The sequence below is a fragment of the Neoarius graeffei genome, chromosome 5 (genome assembly GCF_027579695.1).
Source record: "Neoarius graeffei isolate fNeoGra1 chromosome 5, fNeoGra1.pri, whole genome shotgun sequence".
Classification (NCBI taxonomy): domain Eukaryota; kingdom Metazoa; phylum Chordata; class Actinopteri; order Siluriformes; family Ariidae; genus Neoarius; species Neoarius graeffei.
The window spans coordinates 17,252,961-17,272,345 of NC_083573.1; the positions used below are offsets into that span (position 1 = coordinate 17,252,961).

The 19,385-nt window shown below is 47.8% G+C and overlaps 1 protein-coding gene across 3 annotated transcripts in view; it reads left to right on the plus strand.

Moving 5' to 3' along the window:
* The window catches only part of LOC132886553 (zinc finger protein ZFAT-like), a 67,728-nt gene that overhangs the window by 36,601 nt on the left and 11,742 nt on the right, over positions 1-19,385 (plus strand). For all 3 annotated transcript variants that reach the window (XM_060921332.1, XM_060921331.1, XM_060921333.1), the window contains one exon: positions 8,909-8,997. In XM_060921332.1, the coding sequence (XP_060777315.1) occupies positions 8,909-8,997 (89 nt within the window). The remainder of the gene's footprint in view (positions 1-8,908; positions 8,998-19,385) is intronic.

Sequence of the window (19,385 nt, forward strand, 5' to 3'; positions counted from 1 at the left end):
CATTTACTCCGGAGTAAATTTCTTAAACCACCTCCCGAGCAGGGTTAGATTTGCACCGGTTTAAGCAGCTTTCAGGGGCTACACCGGTATAACTTTGTACCGTGTGAACGCTCTACCGGGGCAGCCCCGGTGCTACACCGGAGTAAAAGTTGCCGTGTGAACACCCCTATACTCTCCTTCTTTGGTCTCCAGTCTTTCGTACAACTCCTGGTATGCATCTGCTTTGGCCTTCACTACTGCTCTATTTGCCTTCTGTCTCATCTCTCTGTATAACCTCCTGCTTTCCTCGTCTCTCTGATCGTCCCAGTTCTTCTTTGCGAGCCTCTTCTCTTTTATAATTTCCTGCACTTCTTTGTTCCACCACCATGTCTCCTTGTCTTCCTTCCTCCTTCCCGATGACCACCCTAGCATCTTCCTTGCTGCCTCTCTTACTAGTACAGCAGTAGTATCCCAATCTTCTGGCAGACCTCCATTACCACTCAATGCTCATCTCATTTCTTCCCTGAACTCCTTCTGATGTTCAACCTCTTTTAGTTTCCACTACTTAATCTTCGGCTGCACTATTTCACGCTTCCTCTTTTTCACTTTCAAGCTCATCCTGCACACGACCACTCGATGTTGTCTAGCTACACTCTCCCCTGCCATCACTTTACAGTCTCCAATCTCCTTCAGGTTACCCCTTCTGCAGAGTATGTAGTCCACCTGTGTAGATCTTCCTCCACTCTTAAACGTCACCCTGTGCTGCTCTTTCTTCATGAAGTATGTATTGACTATTGCCAAATTCATCTTCTTTGAAAAATCAACCATCATTTGCCCTTCCACATTCCTCTCTCTTACACCATATCTGCCCATCACGTCCTCATCTCCTCTGTTTCCCTCGCCAACATGTCCGTTGAAATCTGTGCCCATCAGCACGCGCTCCTCCTTCGGTATACTTTCTACCACTTCATCCATCTTTTCCCAGAAAGACTCTTTCTCTTCATTCTCACATCCAACCTGTGGGGTGTATACACACACACACACACACACACCATTGATTACCACTCCTTGAATCTCCAACTTCATGCCTATCACTCTATCTGACACCCTCTTCACATCAATCACACTGTTGACCAACTCGTCCCTCAAAACAATACCAACATCATTTCTCTTTCCATCGACTCCATAATAAAACAACTTGCATCCACCTCCAATGTTCTTGGCCTTGCTTCCTTTCCACCTCGTCTCCTGCACACACAAAATGTCCAACTTCCTTCTTTCCATCATACCTGCTAACTCTCTCACTCTGCCAGCCAGTGTTCCCACATTCAGTGTTCCTACCCTCAATTCTAAGCTCCTTCCCTTCCATCTTTCACGCTCTCTCCTAGCACGCCTCCCCCCTCTCTTTTTCCTTCTCCGTTTTGGTGCAACAGTAGCACACTTTCCACTGGCACCCTGTTGACCAACAGTACTGGAGGCGGCTGTTGTTAACCTGGGCCCCGACTGATCTGGTATGGTATTTTTCTTTTCAATCTGCATGTTAGATTTGGCACAGTTTTATGCCGGATGCCCTTCCTAACGCAACCCTCTCCAATTTATCTGGGCTTGGGACCGGCACCAAGAGTATGCTTATGCACCCCCAGTGGCTCGATTAGTTTGTTAACAAATATGTGAGAAAATTATTGAAATATTTAAAACCAAAGATATGAAGGGATTTGGATATTTCACCCTCTATGGTGCATAATATAATTAAATTATTCAAGGAATCCGGAGGAATTTTGGTGTGTAAAGGGCAAGGGCTCAAGCTGAATCTGAACACCTGTGATCTCCGATCCTTCAGAGAGCCTGCATCAAGAGCCGTCATTCATCTATAGCTGATATATCCACATGGGCTCAGGATTTCTTTGGCAAACCTTTGTCAAGCACTACAATACAGAGTTGCATCCACAAATGCCAGTGAAAACTTTACTGTGCAAAAAAGGAAGCTTTATGTTAACTGTGTCCAGAAGCGCTGTTGACTTCTCTAGGCTCGGAGGCATCTAGGATGGACCAACATACATATTGTGGTCAAACAAATCTGTATTCCAGACCAAAGATGAAAAGGACCATCCAGACTGTTGCCAAGTCCAAAAGCCAGGGTCTGTCATGGTGTGGGGTTGTGTCAGTGCCCTTGGCAAAGGTAACTTACACTTCTGTGATGGCAGCATTAATGCAGATAAGTACATTGAGGTGTTGGAGCAACGTATGCTGCTTTCAAGACAACATCTTTTCCAGGGATATTTCAACAAGGCAATGCAAAAACAAATTCTGCACACATCACAAAGGCATAGCTGTAGAAGAACAGGGTGCCTGTCTCCAAGAGAGAATGTGTGGCGAATTTTGGAATGAAAAATATGACAACGACGACCCCATATTGTTGCACACCTAAAGACCTGTTTGCAAGAAGAATGGGACAAAGTAACATCTGAAGCGGTTTATCACTTGGTGTCTTCAGTCCCTAAACATCTTTTAAATGTTGTGAGAAGGATTAGCAACGTTATAAAGTGGTAAATGCTTTACCGTCCCATGAATCAAAATTGAACTGTTTATTTTGAAAAAAAAAGTCATGAGGTAAAACATCAGATAATGTGCTGTTGTATTGTTTTGAGGGCAATACAGGTCAAAGGTCAAATCGTTATTTACAAATCGATTTCAGTTTTAATTACAATTTCAGCATACTGCCTCAACTTTTTCTGATTTAGGGTTGTATATTCAAGATATTTTACTTGGTAAGATTTTTTTTTTTTTTTTGCAGTGCACTTCAACAATATAAATTATCATTATGACTATAGCTGGGTTTCCATTAACCTGCTTAACATACAATTTGAACTTGTGAACTAAAAAACAATTAATGAAAACTCTCTCATATATCACAAAAATGTTTCATGCTTGCATGACATGGTTTTTTCAGACGATTCGCTAAAGCAATATTTCGCAAAATTGAAATGGAAATGCGTTTTTTGCATTTAAATCAGATGACATGAAGAGCAAATGGAAATGCTACATTTTTGGGAAAAAAAAGAGTGCTCTGTAAGAGCTATCACGAGAGGAGAAAACCCAGCTTTAGTTGCACAATATCCCTCAATGGAAACACCGATGATTGATTGATTCGCAATTGTGTTTTGTCAACATTTTTAAAGCATCACTTCTAGTTTGTGCAAAACGAGGGTTATGTATATAACCGCGGTTCTATTTCGTTTCTCCTGACCGCCAGAGGCGGTGCTTTCAGCACATGGATATCCATCACACGAACGTGCAGGTCGAGTAATAGTAACAACAAAGTCACGTGTGACCTGGGTGACATCACCCCGTGACCCTGGCATAAAAGACCGGTAAACCCAGGAAGTGACCTCTTGGCAAATCTTCTCGTGTACACTCTGAGTGACTGCCAAGCTCTGGCGGTCATCCGAAACTCATAGAACCGCGGTTATATACATAACCCTCGTTCTATTTCGTTTCTCCTGACCGCCAGAGGCGGTGCTTTCAGCACATGGATGACTAATACCAACCAGGTCATGAGGAGTGCCTACCCGTACTCAGTGCTGCTGCGACGGGCCTGGAATGACGGCCGTCGCCACAGGATTATGTGGGACGACATTAAGACGGTAAAACCTGGTGAAGGTGCAGCTGGAAGCCCAGGAGGCTGCGCTGCATATGTCTGAAAGGGGCACGCCCTTCAGTGATGCCCATGAGGCCACCATGCCCCGTGCAGAGTGCGCCCTGACAGTCGGAGGAATCGGGGAGCCACTGTGCCTGTAGGCATGTAATATGGCCTCAACTATCCACTTGGATAGCCTCTGCTTAGAGAGCGCCAGACCCCTCCTCGGCCCTGTGTGGCACAGAAACAGGGCGTCACTCCTACAGAAGCCCTCTGTACGGGATACGTACACCCTGAGGGCGTGAACTGGGCACAAAAGTTCCGACCTCTCACCATGGCCCGCCTTGAACGCCGCAAGGCTAAGGGGCTGGTTGACGAAGGTAGCAGAGAGGGTCTTCGGGAGGAAAGAGGGGTTAGGCCACAGAGTGACCCCACTGTCGCCGGAGTGCCACTGCAGGCACTCCCCACTGACTGACAGCGCGTGTAATTCCCTGACGCGCCTCGTCGATGTAATGGCCAGAAGAAAAGCAGTCTTCAGGGAGAGCCATGAAATGTCTGCCATGAGCAGGGGCTCAAACGGTGCATCGCAGAGAGCCTGCAGCACCAAGTGAAGATCCCATGTGGGTACCCGGCTCCTTCGGGGGGGTCTCAACCGGAGAGCACCCTTCAAGAAATGTGCCACCAAGGGGTGGGACCCCACGGTCCTTCCCCCAACTCTGGCATGCTGAGCAGAAATGGCAGCTGCATAGACCTTGATGGTGGCAGGAGTAAGACCCTTATCAAACAGAGACTGGAGGAACAGTAGAATGGTCGGCAGGGGGCAGCATGTAGGCTCCTCCCCCCGAGTTAAGCACCAGTTGGAGAAAAGCCTCCATCTGTTGGCGTAGAGGGCATTGGTGGAGGGTGCCCGAGAGCTTGCAATGGTGTTGACCACTGCCGGCTCACAAAGACCTAGCAGGGGGTCCGGCCCTTCAGTGGCCACACCCAGAGCTGCAGACGGGCTGGATCCGGGTGCCAGATCTGCCCTCCCAGCTGTGATAGTAGGTCCGTCCTCACTGGCAGGCACCAGGGGTCGCCGTTCAGAAGTTGCAGCAACTTGGGAAACCACACTCGGCCCGGCCACCGAGGGGCGACAAGCAGCAGCCCGTGGTGGTCCATCGCAACCCTGTGTAGGGTTGGCATGATCAGCGGCAGAGGGGGGAAGGCATACAGCAGTTGCCTCGGCCAAGCATGCGCCAGCGCATCCTGGCCCAGAGAGCTGGGGCCATGGAGGCTGAACCACAGAGGGCAGTGTGTCGACTCCTGGCAGGCAAAGAGGTCCACCTCTGCCCTGCCAAAACGTTCCCAGATGGCGAGAACCACCGCTGGGTTGAGTCTCCATTCCCCGGGATCGGGGTCCTGGCGGGACAGCAGATCCGCTGCCCTGTTGGCAGTGCCTGGCAAGTACATGGCACGCAGGCTCAAGAGATGTCGATGGGCCCACCGCAGAAGTTGGCCGGCCACTTCCAAGCACTGGAGGGACTTGGTGCCTCCCTGGTGGTTGATGTAGTACACTACCATAGTGTTGTCCATCCGCACCAGAATGTGTCTGCCGGCCAGGCCTGGGAGGAAGTGCTGTAGGCCGAGGAACACAGCCCGTAGCTCCAGCACGTTGATGTGCTGCTGTCGCTGCCCTGGACTCCAGCAGCCTCTGACGGTCCGGCATTGCCAGACTGCACCCCAGCCTCCCAGGGAAGCATCCGTGGTGATGACCTCCCTCCGGGAGGGGATAGCCGCCAGCGGAACACCCCGCAGAAGGTAAGCCCTCCTCCTCCATGGACGGAGGAGCCTGAAAAAAGTATCCGTCACCTTCACGAGCCTGTGCCCGTGCAGCACCGGGTGGAGGTGGAGACCGTTGAGCCACCTCTGAAGCGGGCGCAAGTCCAGGAGTCCCAGCGGGACCAGAGAGGAGGCTGCCGTAAGCATGCCCAGCAGGCGCTGAAAGGTCTTCAGGGCGAGTGACCTGCCCCGTCCGAAGCGGCCAAGCAGCAGGTGGATGTTGTGGATCCTGGTCTGGGAGGGGGTTGCCATCAACGACCTCGAATCCAGGTGCATGCCCAAGAAAGTCGTCTCCTGGCTGGGCACCAGCGAGCTCTTCTTGTAATTCACCCTGAGCCCCAGCTCTGCGACATGCGAGAGCACAGTCGCGATGTCGATGCGGGCCTGAGCTGCTGACCGTGAACAGACGAGCCAGTCGTCCAGGTAAGGCAGGACACGCAAACCCCTTGCCTGAAGTGGTGCCAATGCCGCTGCCACACACCTGGTGAACACACGGGGTGCCAGCGATATCCCAAAGGGCAGAACATTGAACTCGAAAGCCTGGCCCTCGAAGGCAAACCGCAGGAACTGCCTGTGGTGTGGCGCAATGGGAACATGGAAGTAGGCGTCTTTCAGGTCGATGGTGGCAAACCAGTCGCCCGCCTGGATGTGGTGTAAGACATCCACTGTACGCAGCATGCGGAATCTCATGGTCTTCAAATGGGAGTTGAGGGACCTCAGGTCAAGGATCAGGCGGATACCGCCGTCCTTCTTCGGAACCAGAAAATACCTGGAGTAGAACCCACCTTGCTGTCTCTGCCTGTCGACGGGAGAGATTGCTCCTTTCTCCAGGAGGGTGGCGATTTCCTGCCGGAGGACGAGGGACTTCCCTGGATGGCTCACGGTGGTGTGTTTGACCCCATGAAAACGCGGCGGTCGGCGGCAGAACTGGATGCGGTAACCCTCGGTGAGGGTCACCAGCACCCAGGGGTCTGGGGTCAACGATCTCCAGCTTTGGAGCTGTTCGCTGGAAAAGCGGCCGTCCGCCGGCGCGCTGATGTCAGTGCCGTCCAGAGCGCCCCCGTCGGTCACCATGGGGGCGACGAGGAGCGGACTGGATGTAGGGGGCGGCACCGCGGGTCCGGGAGGTGGTGGGGCGACGAAAGTCATCAACCCGTCTGGTCTCCTGGCGGGTGCGTGGCCGAGACAGAGTCGGTGTGGGCCCCCTGAAGGACTGGGCAGCATTGCCATGGTGGTGGACCTGGCGGAGGCCAGCAAACTGCTGTCGCGCCTGGACGACCTGGGCACTCCGGTCCAGGGCTTGCTGAGCGGCCTCGCCAAACAGCTCCCCGGGGACAACAGGGAGAGAGCGCAGCACACGCCGGTCGGGCTCGGCCAGAGGGGACTGTGCCAGCCATATCTGCCGGCGGGCGAGGGTGAGATACGACATCAGCCGGCCCAGTTCCCGCGACGAGTAGGCAAAGGCCTGGAGAGCCGCGTCGCACAGCTCCCGTGATGCCGCGCTCGTCCCCTCCAGCGTCTGGGCGAGGGCCAGCAGCAGATGGGACATGGAATTGTCAATACGACCCATTCGTGCCGCCGTGTCGTATCCCCGCACGATGAGGTCGTCGGTCGCACGGCATTGGGTGCGGGGGCATCGGGCGTCAGGCCGCAGAGCCTCGTTGGGCGAAAGGACGAGGGCAGCCACGGAGGGCTCAATGTTGGGCATCTGCTGGGGGCCGTAGGTAGGGGCGTCCTGCATTGCTGCCAGGGCCCTGCAGTCACTAGGGAGGTGGGAAAGGCGTCTAGGGTCCGCCCAACACCTCTGTAACTCCTCGATGTATGGGGCCGAGGGCGGAACAGACAACGAGGAAGGCTGTGTGGAACCTCTGAAGAAAACGCTCTGATGCTGGGCCACCGGGGGCGTGTCCAACCCCAGACGGGCCAATGCAGCCCTCAGCGTTGCCTGGATGGATGGATGAGCGTCCACCTTCCGATGCTGCCACGGTGCCATGGCTGGTGGCCTGGGAACCGGCCGGAGAGGTGGAGTCGTGACCGTCAGACCCACCGCAGTCGAAGCTCTCCGACGCCCGGATCGACAGTTCATCCAGGCCGCGTGCATCAACGGCCGGTGACAGAAGCGGTGGTGATGGTGAACGGTCGGGCTGCCAGACAGAAGGGGTGGCTGCGGGAACACTGCTGCCCTGTGGCGGAGGCTGGAGATTCGCCAGCAGGGCCTTCATCTCCTCCAGCTCGGTGGACATCACCTCCACCTTCCAAGTCAAATCGCCCGAGCACTTCTTTTTTGCCTTAGAAGCGGAGACGCGTGGGGGAGCCCTGCGGCGCTTGCTGGGCCCCACTGCTGCAGCCGGGTCCATGACACCTGGCTGGCAGAAGGGAACTTAAAAAATAGGGCGAGAACACCTCAAGTAAGTATCCCAAAATAAACAATCAGGCGGCAATGAAAAACGACCGGGCGAACACACCCGTGGTCGGGAATATTAACAAGGATAGGCGCCGTGCGCCACAGAACTGATAAACAGCGGCGAGAAACACCGCTTTAATTTAAATGAATGAAAACCGCTTACCTGAGCGACAACAAGCCGGCCTCCAGCGGCGAGGACACGCCTCGGAGGGCTAGTCAGCTAACTCCAGCAAGCGAGAGCACTCAGCTTAACGGAGTAACAAACAATACGGATACAACACACAAGACAGCCGGCCCGTGAGCAAGCCGGAGGCAAGGCTATACAAAACAAGGCGGTTGATAATATTAACAAGGATAGGCGCCGTGTGCCACAGAACTGATAACAGCAGCGAGAAACACCGCTTTAATTTAAATGAATGAAAACCGCTTACCTGAACAAAAAACAAGCCGGCCTCCAGCGGTGAGGACACCGCCCCGGAGGGCTAATCAGCTAACTCCACCGAGCGAGAGCACTCAGCTTAACGGAGTAACAAATCAATACGAATATAACGACAAGAGAAAAAGAATTGGTGGACTTAACGCAGTTTCTTGGAGGATGCGTAAGCACAGCCCCAACCCTACAGGTAACGAAACTAACACAGCGCTTTGTCCAAATTCCAATCCCACTCGCAACCTGCAAACGCGAGAAGATGCAAGAGATCACTTCCTGGGTTTACCGGTCTTTTATGCCGGGGTCACGGGGTGACGTCACCCAGGTCACACGTGACTTTGTTGTTACTATTACTCGACCTGCACGTTCGTGTGATGGATATCCATGTGCTGAAAGCACCGCCTCTGGCGGTCAGGAGAAACGAAATAGAACTGCAATGGAAACCCAGCGCATATGAATAGCCCATTATTTTTAAGGATTTTGTAGAACAATCAGAATGGAGTCTGTGCTTTCTTACATTTGGAGTGGTTCTCGTAAGAATACAAAGTACAGGCTGTTTTACCAGCATTAACAGGAGGCGGAAGGGCTATTATTTATGAATCTGTATTGAAACCGCTACTTGTATTTCACTCTACTGTAGGTAAGCAGTTCAAATGCACGGAATGTGATTTCACTGCAGCACAGAAGCCACAGCTGCTCCGCCATATGGAACAGCACGTCTCCTTTAAGGTAAATAAAATTTATCTTGTGTATGGAACTGCCTGCAACTTTTAATGTAATTCAACTTTTAACTTAAATTGCATTTTCCACATACTTAGTATTTTAGCTCAAGAATATAAGCTAAAATAAAAGAGCCTAACATTCATGAGTAGGTTAATAAATTAACATTTAGGGAGTTGTCCACACTAATGACACTTTTAAAGGTCTGATTTTGATATTTATGCCTCTGCCACCATAAGGTGCAGGAGGCATTATGTTTTCAGGTTGTCCGTCCCGAAACCTTGTGAACGCGGTATCTCAAAGGCTAATGAAAGGAATTTCACCAAACTTTCACCATTTGTGCGCTTTGGGACAAACATGAACTGATTAGATTTTGAGATCAAAAGGTCTAAGGTCAAGGTCACTGTGAGGTCAAATGTCTGTCCGAAAACCTTGTGAACACAATATCTCCAAGGCAAATGAAAGGAATTTCACCAAACTTTCACCATTTGTGGATTTGGGGACAAAGATAAACTGATTAGATTTTGAGATCAAAAGGTCTAAGGTCAAGGTCACTGTGAGGTCAAATGTCTGTCCGAAAACCTTGTGAACACAATGTCTTCAAGGCTGATACAAGTAATTTCACCAGGTCAAGATTACTGTGAGGTCAAATGTCCATCCCCAAATCAACTTAATAAGGCGTGTAGTCTACCGGGCGGAGGCATCCCCATCGACACCGTTGGCGTTGAGTTCTATCTAGTTTGTACTCTGGATTTAAATAGATACATTAGGAAAGAATTGTAGTCTACAGTAATGCTTTGCAAAGGATTTTCCCTGTTTCTTTGTTTCTGGCTTCTGCTAACATTTTCTGTTACTTTTCTGAAACTTTTTCTGGCCCAAAATTAGCCCCATCTATAGCAAGACTAGAGCTGCGGCTCCACCCCTTTCTCAGAAAAGGCAGTTCATAAGTGAAATACGGTTTGGGTAGGGGGTAGGAAAGCCTTGTTCTAAAAATTATAAAGTGCTTCTTTAGAAAGTACACTATAAAAAATAAACCGGGGGGAGTAATTGAAAATGCTAGTTATGAATGTAGTAACTGTGGTTCTATGGATGCCAGACGACCTGTCGGGGGGGGCTTAGCCTATGAAAGTACCCTTACATGTAGCACAGATTGAGTCTTTATACCAACAAGGTTGCGGGAGACATACGTCTGGATATAAATAGCATTGTCATATGTCCTATGTCCTCAGAAAATGTCTTGTGTTACACCCCACATGTTCTGAGTAGCGAGTAACTCAGGTGGTCATCTGGCATTCATAGAACCTCAGTTACATTCATAACTAGCATTCTGTTTCATGCCTCCTGACCACCAGAGGTGGCTTGGCCAGCATTGTCAAGCATGCCCCTGAAGATTGGACTGAATTTGAAAGGACAAAGTCCAAAGCCTTTTGGCAACAACAGTGTGTTGAAGTTCTTGAATCATCACACCAGTTAGCAAAGAGTTGCCAATGGTTTGCATATAACAGTCTCATTGAAGGAGCCCTTGAATTTTCAATAATATTTATAACTGCAAGGTCACAGTCTAAGGCTACGTTCACACTGCAGGCTGAAGTGACTCAAATCCGATCTTTTCGCCCATATGTGATCTGTATCCGATCTTTTATTGACAATATGAACGACACAGATCCGATTTTTTCAAATCCGACCCAGGCCGTTTGGATATGTGGTCCTAATTCCGATTCCTATCCGCTCTTTTCATATGCGACTTCAGTCTGAACCGCCAGGTCGCATTCATCCGACTTACACGTCATCAACAAGCCACAAACGTCACTATTCTGCGCTGAAGTAGGCGGCGGGTCTCTCAAAAAAAGTTACAACAACATGGCGCATAATGACATCAATGCGAGGGACACTTCGGGCTGTGAAGGTTCTGAATCTTCTCAATGGAAGGATGCAGAGGCTAGGGAGCTGATTTCCATTTGGGGGGATACAGCTATTCAAGCTAGATTGGATGGGTCATACCGCAACCGGGCGGTTTTACTTCCGTAAACACTGGCCATGCTCACTGCGTGTGATGTCGTCGTATCCTGCAATGCGCATGCGGAACACTTTTAGGTCGCTTTTCGTTCATACTGAGGATCACATACAAGTCGCATATATTTGTTAATGTGAATGACCTCACAAAAAAATCGGATTTCACAAAAAAATCGGAATTGAGCATTAAGCCTTGCAGTGTGAACGTAGCGTAATATGAGTTCACTGTTCCCAGAGACCATATTCATAGCTGAAGGTGTTCTGTGCAAGAGTGCCACACCTTGCCCTCCATATGAGAGAGCAGATCTGCTCCGAGGTAACTGCCATGGAGTTCCCTGCAGCAGTGAATGTAGTAGTGTAAACTATGACCTTGCTGGCCATCGTGATGCTAAACTAAGGCTACATCCACACGGCAACGAGATGTTATTTAAAAAAATATTGCGTCCACATGGGCAACGATCAGTAAAATATCAGGTCCATATGGCAACGCAACGCTTGCTGAAAACGATGCAATACACATGCCACACCTCTAGGGGCGCTGTAAGACGGTCCCTTCGGAGACACCAGAACAATAGAAGAAGTAAGGACGCATGCGCATAAACTATTATGCGCGAGACTTCATATTAGCCACAAAGTCAGAAAAATCTGTTCGTAAAATTACATTATAATGAAAAGTATACAATGAAAAGTATTTTTCCAGTCTCACCTGTGAAAGGTAATCCCATGTGATCTCGTTTGGACGGTAAACCTGTTGGTACAGTTAAACGCAGCACATGAATGAGGCATCTTTATTCTCTGCTTTGACCCATCCAATATGGCGGCGAGGATGACGTATGATTCTACGCGGAAGGCGGCGTCTTTAATGGTCCGGAATAAATTGAATGCTACACGTTGATGGATTAATTTGTTCTTCTACGCCCTTTTTGAGGAATGTATTGGAGGACTTAAACCAACATCTGAAGAGGTGAGATCGCTCCTTTTTTCCCCTATTTTTGCTGGCGGGATTGACTCTGCCCTAAGGGCTATTTTCTCTCTCTCTCTCTCTCTCTCTCTCTCTTTCTCACTTTGCACCATTACACAATAAATATTCACAGTGAAAATATTTTGTAAGCGCGTTTCATGAACCAAGTTATAGGATTTGTTGACAACTCGCATCGAGTTCGTTACACTTCTACCCGGCGTGAAGCACTCACAGTCATGTGGTTGTGACGTCATCGTAAACAAATCCGTTCTACTCATCCAGACGACTTCGCAACGGCAATGTTGCCAGATCTTTCCACTCTGGAACCCGTTCTCAAAAGATTGCGTTTTGGGGCACCCAAAACACTGGTGCCATGTGGACGCCAGGCCGAAACGATAAACAATTGTATCGGATTCACCTGAATCTGTTGCCGTGTGGACAGGGCCTAAATGAACTTGATGGTTGCGGTGGCAGATTTGAAGTAGCACTTCTAACATGAAGTGGAGACATGCACTCTTGGCTGATGGAAATCAACACATTCTTGTGTCAAACTGAGTCATACTTCCCACATCTGTAGAGGCTGCAGCTTGAGTAGGTCCATGGTATAATCTGGGTCACTGCTGTAAGCATGCCCTGAAGGCATAACAGCAGCCTGAAATATAGTTGGCACCCGTGATGAATTTGTGTAATTAGTCATGATGTCTTTTTCGGTTTCAGATATTTTTATTGCGAAGCAACAGTTAATACAATTCTCAGTATCATTGCTTTGTATAAGCATTGCTTCATTTTTACAATATTCAAAAAACAAAGTGAAAACATACCTAAATAATGTTGGGGAGATAAATAAGGCATAATAAACAAACAATGAGACCTCCCTCCCTATCCCACCTCCCCATCAAGTGCCACTCAGATCTGCGTCACATCTTAGAAGCGATATCATTGGTTTCCAAGTCCTTTTAAAGTCCTCCAGCCTGTCGTTCAGAGCATAACGGATCCTTTCCAAGTGTAACGTCTCGGTCAGTGCAGTTATCCAAGCCCTGAAAGTTGGTGTTTCTTTCAATTTCCAGTGTAAAAGGACAAGTTTCTTCCCACATAGGAGACCGTAAGATAGAAGGCGGCGTTGAGTGTTCTGTAGACTCCTTGAGTTTTCTGACGTCCCCAATATAACCAGAAGTGGATCTGGTCTTAATGTAGTCTTAAAAACCTTTGAGAAGAATGAGAAAATTGCTGTCCAAAAACCTTCCAGTTTAGGGCATAGTGCATAGCTGTGAAGTAAGTCTGCATCTGCCTGACTGCACTTTTCACAGATGGGTGACATTTCTGGAAAAATTTTATGTAATTTAACCCTTGAATAGTGTAACCTGTGCAGGATTTTAAACTGGATCAAGCAGTGTCTAGCATTCAGAGAGCAAATGTTGACATATTTCAGGCTTTCCTTCCAGATATCTTCTGCTATTCCCATACCCAGTTCTGATTCCCACCTCTGCTTTACACACTCCATATTTACTTGGTCCTGCTCTTGCAAAAAATCATATACGAATGAAATTGCATTTCTTTCCGTTGTGCAGTCTCGGAGACATCTGTCTAGTCTATCAGGTGTAGAGTTTTCAAAGTGAATCAAATAGGTCCTTACAAAATGCCTGATCTGAAGATATCTAAAAAAAAATCATTTTTCGACAGGCCATACTTCTGCTGCAGTAGCTGAAATGATGAAAATGTCCCATTAGTGTAAAGATCTCCTATACTGCGCAAACCAAGTTCTTTCCACCTATCAAAACCTCCATCTATGATAGAAGGGGTGAATGATGGGTTTGCTGATATCGGGAGTGCAAATGATAGTTTCCTAAGTTTAAGCTGCTTTGTTATTTGCCTCCAGAACTGAATACTACTATGAATGACCGGGTTATAGTTATAACAAGATTTTTTAAGGTGGATGGGAGACATTATAACAGCACCAATTGAATAGGGAATACAATCCTCTTGTTCCATATCTAGCCAGCTGGCGAGCACAATCGTCTCATCCAACCAATAGGAAATGCAACGGATATTTGCTGCCCAGTAATACTTTATAAAATCTGGGAGGGCCAGCCCGCCCTCTGTCTTACTCTTCCACAAATGCCCCTTTCTGGTCCTATGAGATTTGTAATTCCAAATAAATGAAAGAATCATAGTATCTAATCTCTTAAAGAAGGTTTTACTCAGAAATATAGGTAAGTTTTGGAAGAGCTACAGTAACTGAGGTAGACATATCATCTTCACTGCATTTACTCTTCCTATCAAGGAAATGGGGAGGGTTTTCCAGAACTCCAATTTATTTTTGAACTTATTCAGTATAACCATAAAATTAGCTTCAAATAACCCGCTGTATTTTTTTGTAATTTCTAACCCCAGATATGTAAATTTTCCCCATGCCAATTTGAATGGAGTCCTCTCTAACACACCCGGGTCGCTGCATCGTACAGGCATCAGCTCACTTTTCCCCCAATTTATTCTGTATCCTGAAAATGAGCTAAACAATTCAGTTGTCTCCAGTAGAGCAGGTATTGAGGTTTGTGGCTTTGTAATAAAGGTCAAAATGTCGTCTGCGTACAGTGATATTTTATTTGAGGTGTAATCTGTGTCATAACCATGAATCTCTTCCTTTGCGCGAATTGTTGCTGCTAAGGGTTCCAACGCAAGTGCAAATAGCAAGGGGCTGAGCAGGCACCCTTGTCTAGTGCCTCTGTGAAGGTTAATCGAGTCTGAAATTGTCTGATTAGTGAGGATTTTGGCGTTAGGATTCGAATACAGTAATTTTATCCATGAGATAAATTTTGTTCCCAGTCCAAATTTCCCTAGCACATCATGTAGGTATGGGAACTCTACACAATCAAAAGCCTTCTCGGCATCTAAGCTTAAAATGAATAAGTCCTCCTTTGGATGTCTGGGCGAATATAGGATATTAAAGAGGCGTCTAACATTTTGAAACAAGTGTCTGTCTTGAATAAATCCGGTCTGGTCAGGGTGTATCAATTTGGTGACAAGAGGGCTGAGCCTTGATGCCAGTGTCTTGGGCAGGATTTTCAGATCAGAATTTAACAGTGACACTGGTCTGTATGACCCCACCTGCTCTAGGTCCTTCCCCTTCTTCGGTATAAGTGTAATGGTAGCCTCGTTCAGTGACTGTGATAGTTTGCCAACCTCTAGGGATTTATTGTACATGATGTCTTTTTCATGCACTGTGGTGGTAAGATGGCCATCATGCCTATAAATTGAATTGTTTGATTTGGAACAAGTGAGCTCTTTTCCAGGTTGATATTCAGCCTCAGTCTTGTGATATGTTGCTATAGGGCAGCTATGTCCGCAAGACTGGGCTCCTGTGTTGGGGAACAGATAAGCCAGTCATCCAGGTAGGGAAAGATTTTCATGCCTGCCTTCATCGGGGTAGCAGTATGTATGTATGCATCTTGAGAACACCCTTGGCACCAGGAAAAGGCTGAATGGTAGGACAAACTGGTAGAGACAACCCTGGAAGGTAAAATGTAGAAAGCAACAACTGGCCTGGTTGATGGGGATATGGAAGCAAGCATTCTTTAAGTTGAGAGTTGTGAACCACTCATTGAGAGAGATTAGCCTCACGATATCTGCAGTGTGTAGCCTTTCAAATGGTAATCTTTTTAAGTAACAAATTAGTCCAGGATTGGACTTTAACTGCCATCCTTTTTTTGGAACAAGGAAATAAACTGAACAGAAGCTGTTGGACATCATAGAACTTCCTACTTCCTCTATGGCTCCTTTTGTTAACAGAGAGTTCATCTCCATTTGTAGGGCCATAGATTGAGCAGAACTTTTTACAATTGTGGACCTGAGGCAGGTCTTTGGGGGGGCAGATGCTTGAACTGTAGCTTGTAATCCTCTGATATTGTCATAAGACCCCATGGGGCTTGGGTTATTTTGGCCCATGCAGCCAGTTGGGATTCTGAATACAGTCCACCCATTGGCCCTTGGCCCTCAACAGGGGGATGAATTTAAGCTTTGTGCCAGAGTTAGTGGGGGGTTGGGGGTGGCTGGTGATGAAAATGCACTATCTGTGACATGCCCACATACGGTCTTTGGACTTCAGACACAAGGGCCTGACATTCTAGGCCATCTTTAGCAGCTGGCCTGAACAACTGGCCAGGCACAAAGTGGAGCTTCTGCAGTGTAGCTCTGCATGCATCTGGCAAGGGGGTTTTGGAGAGCCAGACCTGGCAGCACGCATGCAGCAGAACTGCCATAAGACAGCCCAGATCCTGGGTGATGAAACCCATTCCATGGAACATTGCCGCTACTGTCTCCCTCACAACTGGATCTGCATTGCTCTGCTATAGAGATGATTCTACAGCTAGCAAGAGATGAGCGATAGTATTGCCAATCTAAGCTGCATGGTTATAGACCCTGATGATGTCATCATCTGTGCACTTGCATGCCCTGCTAGGGCAATGTACCTGAGCGTGCACACCTTCATCTAGGGAGACCAACAGGAAACTGATAAAGGTATCCACTGGGTTTTTTTTTTGATCCAGCCGAAATGGTAGGGTGGCACCATGGAAGTAGGGTGTGAGCGAATGGCTGCTGCTTTGAAAGTGGATTGAAACTCCTTTTACAAAAGCCTCACTTAGGGATGAGTGTAGAGGTCTTTGCCAAGGAGTGCCTGAAATATGCACTAACCCCTGTAGCTGGCTGTATTGATTGGAAGCTATGGTGTGCTAGAGCTGATCAAATAGCACCCATTAAGGAATGAGACCCCACTTGATATACTCTCTCCACCTTCATCTGAGAATGCATTGAAATGAGTGTCTTCAAGGGATGTATAGTAGAGTGGGGAACCTGGTGGTGCATTAGACTCACTGTCTCCTGCTGAAGTGAACAAGGAATTAGTAGTGGTGGTGATCACATCATCATCAATCCATTCTTCATTAGGGGAAGAAGCAGGTGGCGTGACTGGAGTGGCGCCTGCTGGTGGTGTGCTGGATTGTGGGTACGCATTCTGGACCTGTAGCAGCAATGTTTCAGTGTGATTCACTGCTGTGGAGAGATCATCCACTGTCTTACTGAGCCCTGAATTAGTGTGTGCCTTAAGACTTTCCTTAGGCAGCTCTGTGGCTGCAGGATCTGGAGCTGTGCGTTTCAAAGATCAGTAGGAGACCAGCAATCCAGATGGTGGCAGCTTAGCATCTTTACTGACCATGTGATCTGTGAGCCTGTGCTTGTGGATGGCCAGCAGTAGGACAGCACAGTGCACACATGGTTCTGTCAGTCTTGTCCTAAGGTGATCTATACAAGGCAGGATGGACATTCCAAGTGGCCATCCTCAATTTCAAGGGGTTCCATACAAGTGTTGCAGCAGGGAGAATTCGTAGGCTATAGCTTGTGTACAAAGAAGCTTCTGTCCAACATTATGTAACTGAATTCTCCCTGCTTGGCTGCTACCAACGCATAAGCATAAATAATAATGCAATAAAAAGGAGCAAGAGCAGCTATCACTGGAGTTTGCTACAAGCCACCATGCAATCGTGGACTAATCTTTATTAAGTAATGGTTAGGATACAGTGCGAGGCAAGGAGCCACTGTGCAGCCCAGGGTTATTGTATGTGTGGAAGTGGACACTGGGAGCTGCTGTGCAATCTCGGGATGACCTTTACTCTGCTATGGTTGGAAAACCATGCAGGGGAGCTGCCATGCAATCTGGGGTGACTGGGCTTACTGGATGTGTGAGGTGAACACGGGGTGTGCTATCCTGTATGTTTGTGATTTAGGAGTGAACACTGAGGAGTCACCGTGTAAAAGACTTCAAATGGGAAACTTCAATATTTATGCCAGGGCAAGAATTTTGCAACTCTGCTATAGAACTATGAAATTGATCTAAATGTGAGAAAGATAAGAGAATGTATGACTTACAACAATGCTATTTATACCTGGAGGTATGTCACATGACCATGTTGGTATAAAGACTCCATCCATGCTATGTATAAGGGTAAGATTATTATGTTAAGTTGCTCTCTGGTGGTCAGGAGGCATGAAATAGAATTTGTAATTGGCATGCTATGGCTTGTAGATCAAGCTAATTCACAGTTCAACATGAAGGCATGTTTATATTGGAATCAAAAGTCAAAGTCCATCCCGTGCCAGGACCTGGTTTTCCCACATAGTCTCCTATCCTAGTACTAACCAGGCCCCTAAGGTGCATTGAGCGGTGCCGATCTGTGTCACGCCAGATGGCAGTAGGTACCATTTTTATGATGGTTTTTGGTATGACCTGACCATGGGTATGACCCAACTGGTCAAGAAGCAGACATGCTAACCACTAGGCCAACTCATGGTTTACATTGGAATAGTATTCCTTTAATTTCTTAACTGCTTTTTCTATACATTATATGGCCAGAGGTTTGTGGACAGCTGACCTTCACAGTCACATATGGACCTTCCCCAATCATACAAGGCACAAAAGGGGCTGTGATGTTTGGGTGTCCACATACTTTTGACCATGTAGTGTATGAACATATGCTCACCAAGCACTTTATTAGGGATGCTAGATTAATACTGGGTAGGGCCTCACTTTGCTCTCAAAACAGCCTCAATTCTTCATGCCATGCATTCCACAAGATGTTGGAAATATTCCTTTGAGATTCTGGTCCACGTTGATATGATTGCATCATGCAGTTCCTGCAGATTTTTTCAAATACACTTTACAAATGCTGTGAATCTCCCATTCAACCCCATCCCAAAGGTGTTCTATTGGATTTGGAGCCAGTGACTGGAAAGGCCACTGAAGAACACTGAACTTATTGTCATGTTCATGAAACCCATTTGAGATGACGTTTGCTTTGTGACATGGTGCACTATCATGCTGGAAGTAGCTATTAGTAGACATTGAGCCTCAAGGTTCGACATGTAGTGCATTCTGAGATGCTTTCTGCTCACTACAGTTGTACAAACTAGTTATCTAACTTACTGTAACCTTTCTGTCAGCTTGAACCAGTCTGGCCATTCTCTGTTGACCAATAAGGTATTTCCATCCATAGAACTGTGACTCCATCCATCCATTATCTGTAGCCGTTTATCCTGTTCTACAGGGTCGCAGGCAAGCTGGAGCCTATCCCAGTTGACTATGGGTGAGAGGTGGGGTACACCCTGGACAAGTCACCAGGTTATTGCAGGGCTGACACAGAGACCATTCTCACACTCATTCACACCTACGGTCAATTTAGAGTCACCAGTTAACCTAACCTGCATGGTTTTGGACTGTGGGGGAAACCGGAGCACCGGAAGAAACCCACGCAGACACTGGGAGAACATGCAAACACCACACAGAAAGGCCCTCGCCGGCCACTGGGCTCAAACCCAGGACCTTCTTGCTGTGAGGCAACAGTGCTAACCACTACACCACTGTGCCGCCCCTGTG